The sequence below is a fragment of the Orycteropus afer genome, unplaced genomic scaffold (assembly GCF_000298275.1).
Source record: "Orycteropus afer afer isolate SDZICR_OR568_19922 unplaced genomic scaffold, OryAfe1.0 scaffold00001, whole genome shotgun sequence".
Taxonomy (NCBI): domain Eukaryota; kingdom Metazoa; phylum Chordata; class Mammalia; order Tubulidentata; family Orycteropodidae; genus Orycteropus; species Orycteropus afer.
The window spans coordinates 27425462-27436657 of record NW_006921588.1 but is presented as its reverse complement, the minus strand read 5'-3'; the positions used below and the strand labels follow the sequence as shown (position 1 = coordinate 27436657).

Below are 11196 nucleotides of genomic sequence, written 5' to 3'. Positions count from 1 at the left end.
AACAACAACAACATTTCCTTATAGAGGAGTCTCTGGATGGTGCAAAAAGTTAATGCATTTGTCTGCTAACTGAAAAGTTAGGGGTTCAAGTCCACCCAGAAGCCATTGAAAACCTATGGGGCATAATTGTACTCTGATGTACCTGGATTTCCATGAGTCAGAATCAATTAGCATTTTTTTCCCCTAATCTCCTCATACAATCAACTAGTTCTTTCAAATGGTTGTTGGTTACTTGGTTAGATGGATGGATGGATTCACAGTGAGTTTCAGGATGCTGATGTTAGGCCAACCTTACTCTTTCTGACAGATCTAGCAAGTGATGGCAAACATGCCCATTAATATTCTCTGTCTCAAAGGATAATCCTTTGTCCCCTACTTCCTGCCTGAGTTTTCATGCCTTGGCGCTGTCCAAGTTTGGTTTTTAAAACTTTAAGAAACATTTCCAAAGAAGGAAATTTTTGCTACTCCTCATACTGTACTGCTGCCTGATGGCACAGTTTTTTAATACCGATATTGTAAATCCTTCCTGGTCCCTTATGTAAGCACAGAATGTTATGTTTCCTCAGAATTGGGACATACTGTATTTTATACTGCAAACTACACCCGCTGTTCTAGTGATTTGAAGCTAGGTGCAAGCAGCATACAAAAACCACCTGTGCTTCTATCTTCTCAATGTTAGGCCACGTGCGTCCCCTGTATTAGGTGCACTCAACTCTGCTGAGGTGTAGACTTCCACTGTGGCCACTCTTACCATGTCAGTCAGAGGTAGCAGCCCCAAAGGAAGTGAAAAGGAGGCAAGGCCTGCCTATAGTAGATCCTCATGAAATGTTTGTAAATGAATGAACAATTAAGAGAATGAGTAATTGATTAATTTGTTAGCTTAGAAGACTTAGATACTGTGGAAATGGCCACTACAGTGCTCAGACCTGACTTCTTGTCCTCAGGGGTTTGCTTTGCCCAAAGTGGAAGTTGTGTTCTGGTGGTTTTCCTGCAAGGCTTGCCTCTAGGTTCCAATGCTTGGAGCAGTGTGAGATGGTTTGCAATGTAATAATGCAGAACATGCTACTTAAGAGCTGCCATATCTGTCCAAAATCTTAAGTGTTTGGTGCCCAAGGGAGAGCAATTAGTTTCTAACAGTGTGTGAATGAATCAGTGATGTATTATCCTCTGCATAAGTAAAGCATAGACTCACACATTTTATTGTTTGGGCACAAGCCCATCTCCTGATTCATTGATCTATTTATGTTATAGGTTTTGTAAGTGCTCCTATCTTTTTGTACCAGCATTATATAATTTTTACTGAAACAGAAGTTGAAAACACTAAAATTTACTTGGTTTGGGTCAGCAAAATATTTCAGTGAAATCAGAGTCCCATTGTACAAGTTTTGTTACAATTCATGGTCTCTCTCTTTCTTCTTTTAGGAATTCCTGACAAGGAGAATGTAAGTAACTACTCTGTCTACCCAGCTTCTAAAAACACTCATAAGGTAAAAAAAAATAATCACAGTATTCGTACCAGCAAAGGCAGATCTTTGTTCCCACTTAATAAAGCAATACATATTTTCTTATATTCTAATTTTCTAATCTTATTAAGGAGCTTTGGTGGCATGGTGCTTAAGGGAGTTAAGGCTAACCAGAAGGACAATGGTTCAAACCCACTAGCTGCTTTGCAGGAGAACGATGAGGCAGTCTACTTCTGTAAAGATTTACAGCCTTGGAAATCCTATGGGTCTCTATGGGTTGAAATCAACTCAATGGCAGTGGGTCTGTTTTTTGGGAGTTTGGTAATGTTATTCTGGCATTTTTGTTGAGTCCCTCAGAAATATAAAGTGGAGGAAGTTGATTACTATGACATAATCATCATATGTCCATGTCATTAACTAATCTGAAGAAAGGTACTTGTAGGATAAGTAGTACAATTGCGAAGTATTTTATTTTCCCCAGGATGTATACTGGTAGTAGAACAAATAATTACCTTAACAGCATATAGAAAATTAGTTGTTTTTCACTAGTAGGAATAGGAAATATTAAACTTAGGGTCAGTTGATGAATTTGTCTAATTATTTCCAAGTTCATTAAAGTCAATATTTCTCTTTGGAAACTAAAAATAATCAATAACTATAATTGTTTAGGGAAACCAGTTAAGAGAGTAGAAGTTTTAGGATAAACATTTCACCAAGAAACTGTGCCCAGCATGCATTCGAAGAATGACATTAGTTTAGTTACATCATCTTTGAGGGTAAATAATGCTAATTATATTAACTAGAATCTAGATTTACTCAATAGTATGGAAAGGTTAATGATGGAATACGTAAGGTGGCTATGAATTGGAGCTAAGAACAACAACAATGGAAGCACATAGTAGCGCTTGATAGATTCTCAGATTCATCACCTCATGACTATGTTCCCTGATTGCTGTACCCAAGTGGTATTGTTACAGAGTTGTTAACCCTTTCCCTTCTTTTTGTCCTGTGTTTGTGGAGAGAGATCTTTATTAAATTCAGGTTATTTCTCTCTCCCTTGTCTGAGATCTGGCTCTAGCTCTTTTAGGTCTTCCTTGTTTCTGAACGTTGGTTCTAAAGTACCACCGCTGTTCCACTACAAGCTTAACTTCAAGATCTAACAGTGCCACTTCACTGGCTGCGGAGCCTTGCACAAGTAACTTATGCTAAAAATCCTTGCCTCATCTTTACAATATGGATGCTAATAGTGAGTACTTCAGAAGGCCAGTATAAATATTAAGTGAGATAATCTTTGGAAAGCATACATACTAATACAGTGTTGTTTTTGTTAGATGTCATGGAGTCATCCCAACTCATAGCAACCCTCTGTACAGCAGAACAAAACACTGCCAGGTTCTGTGTTATCCTCACAATTGTTGCTGTGTTTGAGCTCATTGTTGCAGGCACTGTGTCAATCCATCTCATTGAAGATCTTTCTCTTTTTGCTGACCCTGTACTTTAACCAGCATGATGTCTTTCTCCCCTTCCTGATAACACATTCCAAGTAAATGAGATGAAGTCTTGCCATCCCTGCTTCTAACGATTATTCTACTTGTAATTCTTCCAAGACACATTTGTTCATTCTTCTGGGAGTCCATGGTATATTCAGTATCCTTCACCAATACCATAATTCAAATGCATCAATTCTTCTTGTCTTCCTTATACACTGTCCAGCTTTCACATACATATGAGGCAATTGAAAATACCATGGCTTGGGTCAGGTGCACTTTAGTCCTCAAAGTTACATCTGTGTTTCTGAACAGGCAGATTTTCCTGATGCAATACATTGTTTGATTTTTTGATTGCTACTTCAGTGGACGATGATTGTGGATCCACGTGAAGTGAAATCTTTCACAACTTAAATACTTTCTCTGTTTATCATGATGTTGCTTATTGGTCCATTTGTGAGGATTTTTGTTTTCTTTATGTTTAGGTATAATCCGTACTGAAGGCTGTAATCTTTGATCTTCATCAGTAAGTGCCTCAAGTCCTCTTAGCTTTCAGCAAGCAAGGTTGTGTCACCTGCATATAGTAGGTTGTTAATGAGGCATCCTCTAATCCTAATGCCAGATTCTTCTTCAAATAATACAGCTCCTCACATTATTTGCTAAGTGCACAAACTGAATAAGTTTGGTGAAAGGATACAGCCCTGATCCACACCTTTCCTGATTTTAAATCATGCACTATTCTCTTGTTCTGTCCAAACAACTGCCTCTTTGTCTATGTACAGGTTCCTCAGGAACACAATGAAGTGTTTTGGAATTCTCATTCTTCCCAGTGTTGTCCATAATTTTATATGATCTGCACAATCAAATGCCTTTCCATAGTCAGTAAAACACAGATAAACATCTTTCTAATCTTCTCTGCTTTCAGCCAAGATCTAGCTGACCTCAGCAGTGACATCCCTTGTTCTACAACCTCTTCTGAAACTGGCTTGAATTTCTGGCAGTTGCCTGTCGATGTACTGCTGCAATCATTTTTTAAATTATCTTCAGCAAAATTTTACTTTCTTGTGATATTAATGATATTGTTGAGTAATTTCTGCATTCTGTGGGATCACTTTTCTTTCTAATGGGCACAAATATGAATCTTTTCCAGTCAGTTAGCCAGGTGGCTGTCTTCCACATTTATTGGTATGGATGAGTGAGTGCTTCTAGTGTTGCATCTCAGTTGGTTTTCCATCAATCCCTAGATCCTTGTCTTTTCACCATCACCTTCAGTGCAGCTTAGACTTGTCCTTGAATACCATCGGTTCTTGATCACGTGCTACCTCCTGAAATGGTTGAACATCAACCATTCTTGGTAGAGTGACTCTGAGATTCCATCCATTTTCTTTTGATGCTTCCTGCCTCATTCAGTAGTTTGCACATACCAAAACCAAACCCATTGCCATTAATTTGATTCCAACTGATAGTGACCCTGTAGGACAGAGTAGAACTGCCTGCATCATGTTTCCAAGACTGTAAATCTTTATGGAAGCAGACTGCCTCATCTTTCTCTTGTGGATCTGCTGTTAGGTTCAAATTGACCTTTTGGTTAACAGTCGAATGCTTTAACCACTGTGCCACCAGAGCTCCTATTTTGTCCATAGAATCCTTCAGTATTGTAACCCAAAGGCTTGAATTTTTTCTTAAGTTCTTTCAGCTTAAGAAATGCCAAGTGTGTTCTTCCTTTTCAGTTTTCTAACTTCAGGTCTTTGGATATTTCATTGTGAAAATTTACTTTGTCTTCTCGAGCTACCCTTTAAAATTTTCTGTTCACTTCTTTTACTTTGTCATTTCTTACAAATGCTTTCACTACTCTATGTTCAAAAGCAAGGTTCAGAATCTCTTCTGACATCCATTTTGTTCTTATCTTTCTTTCCTGATTTTTGATGACCTTTTGCTTTCTTCATATATGATGTCCTTGATGTCATCCCACAGCTTGTCTGTCTTCAGTCATTAGTGTTTAGTGCATTGAATCCATTTTTGGATTAATTGAAGGTGAGATATATTAAAGGTCATATTTTGGCTCTCTTGGACTAGTTTTAATTTTCTTCAGTTTCAACTTGAACTTTTATAGGAGCAATTGACAGCTGTTCTGCAGTTGGCCCCTGGCCTTGTTCTGATTGATATTTAGCTTCCTCATTGTCTCTTTCCATAGATTTAGTCAATTTCATTCCTATGTATTAATCCAGTTAAGTCCACATGGATGGCCACCATTTATGTTATTTAAAAAAAACTATTTGCAATGAATAGTCAGTTGGTCTTGCAAAATTCTATCATGTAATCTCTGGTGTCGTTTGTATCATTAAGGCCATGCTTTCCAGCTACAAATCCTTGTTCTTTGTTTCCAACTTTTGCATTCCAATCACCAGTAACTATCAATACATCTTGATTGCTTATTTTATCAATTTCAGACTGCAGAAGTTGGTAAAAAACCTTCAACTTTCATTCTTGGCATTCGTAATTGGTGCATAAATTTGAATAAGAATGATATTAACTCCTGTTCCTTGTAGGTATGTGGATATCATCCTATCACTGACAGTATTGTATTTCATGATAGATCATGAAATGTTCTTTTTGACAATGAATATGATATCATTCCTCTTTAATTTGTCATTCACAACATAGTAAACCATAAGTTTGTCTAATTCAAATTGCTCAGTACCAATCCATTTCAGCTCACTAGTGCCTAGGATGTAAGGAGCTCTGGTGGCATAATGGGTAAGACATTGGCTGCTAACCAGAAGGTCAGTAGTTCAAACCCACCAGCTGCTCCATGGGAGGGAGATGAGGCAATCTACTACTGTAAAGATTTACGCCTTGGAAACCAAATGGGGGTCGCTATGATTTGAAATCGACTCGATGGCAGTGGGTTTTGTTTTTGAGAATGCCTAAGATGTAGATTTTTGTGTGTTTCATTTTATTTTTGATGACTTCCAATTTTCCTAGATTCATACTTTGTACACTCCACATTCCAATTATTAATGGATTTTTGTAGCTGTTTCTTCTCATTTTATGTCATACCACACCAGCAAATGAAGGTTTCCAATGCTTTACTCCATCCACATCATTAAGGTCAACTCTACTTTGAGGAGGCAGCAATTCCCCAGTGGTGTTTTGAGTGCCTTCCTACCTGGGGGCTTATCTTCTGACACTACATCAGACAACGTTCCACTGCTATTTCTAAGGCTTTCACTGGCCAATGTTTTCAGAAGTAGGTCGCCAAGTCCTCCTTCCCAGTCTGCCTTAGTCTGGAAGCTCTGCTGAAACCTGTCCACCATGGGTGACCCTGCTGGTATTTGAAAATACTAAGCATAGCTTCCAGCATGACAGCAACATGCAAACCACCACAGTATAACAAGCTGACAGACGATCAGTATAATAAAGCTTGTAAATGTGAAGAAGACTATTATTTTAACCTTTATTTTTTCAAACCTTGTATGATTTTTCTTGCTATGTTTCTTCCTCTGAAAAGTGCCCTAGTCTTTATAAAGTCCTTTTGTCTTTATGACTCCCCTTGAAATACCTTTCCTCAATGAACTTTTCCAACAATCTTTTGCTGTGTTGAATATCTTCGTGTGTTGAGTAAAACGCTAGATATTTAGGACCATTTACTGCCATGATGTTCCAGTCATGATTAAGAGGTTAAAGCAACAAGCTATAGAGTCTGAAGTAACAAACCGATCTTGCCACCATTTTTGACATGGATGTCCCAAAGCATGCAGTAACAAATATGCGGATCATTAGCCCAATAAAGATGATAAAAGGACTTGCACCTTCCTCATCAAGGGACCATCAGTTCTGTGGAAAACACACACATTATGTCTAAGCCCTGGGAGGTCTAAAATGTCCTTGGCTTCAAAAGGAAGCCCTGTCTCTCTTAGGCACTCAGTGACCTTTAGGTTGGACACCCTCCCTGCAGTGGGACGACAGACACAACCTTTTAAGCAGAGAGCCTAACAGCTGTCACCATGAATCTCACTTTGCAACAAAACAGGAATTTGATGTTTTCAGAAAGTTAGATACAATAAGCTATTAACAGATTGGGGGGTTGGCCAGGCTTTCTCCCAGTATTAGCCACATTATACACTTATTTGTATTTACTTGACCTATTCTAAGTCACGGAGCCCTGGTGGCATTTGGCTGCTAACCCAGAGGTCAGTGGTTCCAATCCACCAGCTACTGTGCAGGAGAAAAATGTGACATTCTACTTCCTTGAAGATTTACAACCTTGGAAACCCTATGAGGCAGTTCTACTCTGTCCTATAGGGTCACCAGGAGTCAGAAATGACTCGACAGAAATAGGTTTGCTTTATTTATATATTATTCTAACTCAAATTCTCCAGCAAACAGAAAAGCACACTTTTTCTCTACCAACAAATAGAGTAGATGTAACGTCACCATGTGCTGTTAGAAAAGTTTTCCAATGCCATCAGTCAAAGCAAAGTCAATGAGATAAAAGACATGCATGAGCAGAGTTGAGGCTGCAGAAAGATAAAAGAAACCTAAGAGCCTTAAAGTGGAGGTAATTGAAATGTGTCCTTTATAAGAGACAAGTTGTGTTAAGATGATTTCTTTTATCTTTTATCTTCTTTAACTACATGCTGGACAATATTATATATACTCCTTTTATGTTTTTAAATAGCAATAACATGTCTATGGACTGAAATGAAAACACCAAGACTATTGTTTCAGGGCCAAACAGATTCTTTGTAGACAGAATATATTCTCCTTTCCAGCAACTACTCTTAATTTTGTTAATCAATGTGTTTAACTTTTAATCAAATATGCAGACCTCAATAAGTGGTGCGTTTAGCTGTCTTGCCAGCTGTATTTCATTTCCAGACCATTTCTTACCTTGCATTAAAAAAAAAAATTCTTTCCATAAATTGCATTTTTGTTAGAAACAAATGGGCTGGTGCTTACTTACAGGATTATTTTGTTTACTACTTACTGTAATTGATAGGAACATGGTTTAACTTTAGATGACACAGGACATGGGAATCTATAAAATAATTGAGGAAATATTAGAAAAACAGCCATGGAGCCAATAAAGCAAGTAGATGTTTTTGATTGGGCTGTGGTTGTTTTGTGTTGTTTGTTTTATACGGAATTTCTTCTCTTCTTTGATCTATGCTTTTTTCCTCTTCCATAAATGCCATACCTGACAATGTTTAAACAGAAGTTAAAAATCATAATTATAAGAAAGTTCTATAAATAGAATGTTCTGGTTGCCCTTCAAAAGATCAATCTTGTTATAATTTTTTGTGACTTAGGTAGTTTTAATTGTGTATCGTGCTGCATCCTTTTGAGAGAGGAACTCTATGAGGCTTTGTAGTTTTAGAAGTTTAAACTTTTCTTCCTCTGTGGGGAGAGAGCCAATGAAAGAGACTTAGTTGGGGGAATATTGTGAAATTATCCCATTTTTCTGACTCCAAAACAATTATTTGAGGTCCCCCTTTTTAGGTGGGTCTTGTATTTGGATGTGTGATTAGCAAGCTTCCTATTGAGGAGTGCTTTCCTAACATAAAACGTGACCATATTCCGAGCTCAGAGAGTTTCCCAAGGTTTAAAAGAACTGATGTTACCGACTAGCAATGAGCAAGCTTTGGGTTCTATGTTGTTGTTGTTGTTCTTGTTGTTATTTGCCATCGAGTCGGCCCTGACTCATAGCAACCCCTCCTTGGGTTTCCGAGGCAGTATCACTACGGAAGTAGGATTGCCCAACCTTATAAGGTCTCATTTTAAGAATATTGCTTAAAGCAAGAGTTTCTCAAACTTGAAAACCGTGGGTCATTTATAGAAAGAATCCTATTTAGAGATGTAATCAAGACATAAGGCTTTAAAAGGTTAATGATAAGGAAATAATTTATACCATCTGTGAAAACTGTTCTTGTTAAGAAGAGGGCAATAGAACAATAAGAAGCAAGTAATTGTTTAGGGCCAAAAGGTTAGGCATTTTAGAAATTTTTAGGAAATATAGTAACATTTATCTTTATTGTTTTCTCTTTCAAGGTTAGAGCAAACAAATTAGAAAACTTTCCATCTATTATATGGCATCATCTTATTTTACCATTACAGACTGGCTACCAAAAAAAAAAAAAGCACTGCTGTTGAGGCAATTCCGACTCACAGCGACCCCCACTGGCTTTCTGAGGTGGTAAATCTTTACCGCAGTAGATTGCTCAGTCTTGTTTCCACAGTTGGCTAAGATGGTGTAATTTTCTTGGCCAGATGAAGAGAAGAAAATTGTGTATCTACAAACAAACTTAATATGACAAATTTAGATGATCTCATAAAATCATATAAAGCCTTTCAATGCCAGCTCAGCTTAGAACACCTACTGAACCCAAACCAACTGTCTTGTGTGGAATAATTTTTAAATACCTGCTTTAAAACATGACTGATACACTTCCAAAATTTATCAAGACCTCTTGGTCAGGGTTCACAGATTTAGCCTTGACAGCCACTTTTCTCTTTTCCACGGTGAGAATGGTTTAACTAGCTCTGTCACCACTCTAAAAGAACACATGTGTCACTAACCGATGGGACAAAGCTCTACATCAACAAAATGCTGAAGATTGTTAGAAAGTCCTGATCCTGCTTGTTCTGGTTCTGAAGGACACATTGCTTATCACAAGGGGAGATTAGATGTAGCAGTGTTGCTGGCCCAATCCTGTGAGTTGTGTAATGTATAAATACTCATTTCTTGAGTTGGCCTATTACAAAGTGTGGTTACAAGGCAACACTAACTTTGCCCCACCTCCTGGAAAATCCCAGTGACTTCATGTGGAAGGTGCCAAGGACAAGTTCAGCTCTGGAGTCTCTGAAGAAATGTTTGTTTTTGTATTTGTGAGTTATCCATTTTATGGAGCCAAATGTCCTTGTTGACTTTCTTTCTCCTTTTTACTCCATCTTGTTCCTCTACTCTGTTTAAAAGCTGACTGTGCCATCTCTCTCTCAGAAGCTTCAGCAGTGGTGTATTGATTGAATTTTTAAATTGATGTGGAGTTTTCCTTCATCTAGATAGTAAAAGTAACCTCCTAAGGTAACCCTCTGGAAACCTGATCCTTCTTCTCTTGCTAATTATGCCATGTGTTTGTTGCTTCTGAATGTTCTCGGCATTTTTTACAGGACGTGTTTGCAGTGGAAGTTGCTTGCTGAAAGGACAAGTATTGGGGTGTATTTGGGTGATGGTTTGTACATATTTTAGAAGTATGTTTATAATAATACAATTGCATTTGGTGATTCTTTCTCATTTCTAATTTTAGTTTCTTTACAATTACATATGTCTTTAATGAAATGGAACTTTCTAATGTTGCCATGCTGGTTATTTTCTTGGGTTGTAGCTGAGTTATAGCATATAACCTGCTTTGAATAGGTTCTCTTAATCTTTTCTGTCATCAAAATTTAACTGATTATATCCCAGTTATATAGTGTTTCATGTTAAAAATTAATAGATAAAAGAAAAGAGATTCCCTGATCCCTAGCCAGCAGCTTCGTCCTGCTCTCACTTTAAAAAATGGCCTGGCCTTGAGATGAGAGTGTTCAATATTGGCCCTGCTGCCGGAGCCAGATCCATTGCAGGGAGGGGCGGTGACATGATGTCATACTAAAGTAATACACAAAACTGCTGATTCCAAAGTTGTGGGAGAGTGTATTGCTGTCTTCAGAAATATCTTATCCTATACAGAAGGCAATTAAGTTCATCAATGGCTACTTTGGAATGCTAACCTGTTATCTCAATTTACTGTGAGAATAAAATATGCAGTATCATTAATCTTTGTTGTATTTAAATTTTCATTGTTCTGGTTTTGAGAAATTAAGACCAAATTGCTTGTAAAATATCTCTTGTGTTTAGGAAAGAAAGTGCAGGGTCCTCAGATTGGATAAATTAGTGATTACAGGTCATTTAGGATTTAGATTCCTTTCTAATAACAATATTGTATCAGGCAGGCTCCCCTGTGCCCATCGATATTAAAATATGCTGTTGTCCTTCTCTTTACCCTTAGGTAAAATTACATTGAAGATGGATAGATAGATGGATGGATGGATGGATGGATAGAGAGATAGACAGACATATGTGCAAATGGACACATACACATACATATGTATATATGTAAAACTATTTCTGTTCCCTAAAAGAAATTGTAATATGATCCAGCATTATTCAGAATCCTTATTCCTAGTTTTTATAAATGTTTAAACCC

The 11196-nt window shown here is 37.5% G+C and overlaps 1 protein-coding gene across 1 annotated transcript in view; it reads left to right on the top strand.

Annotated features, from left to right (window-relative positions):
* RAPGEF4 (Rap guanine nucleotide exchange factor 4) overlaps positions 1-11196 on the top strand; it is a 476530-nt gene that overhangs the window by 309431 nt on the left and 155903 nt on the right. Inside the window, exon 6 of the mRNA XM_007941530.2 lies at positions 1423-1442. Within this exon, the coding sequence (XP_007939721.1) occupies positions 1423-1442 (20 nt within the window). The remainder of the gene's footprint in view (positions 1-1422; positions 1443-11196) is intronic.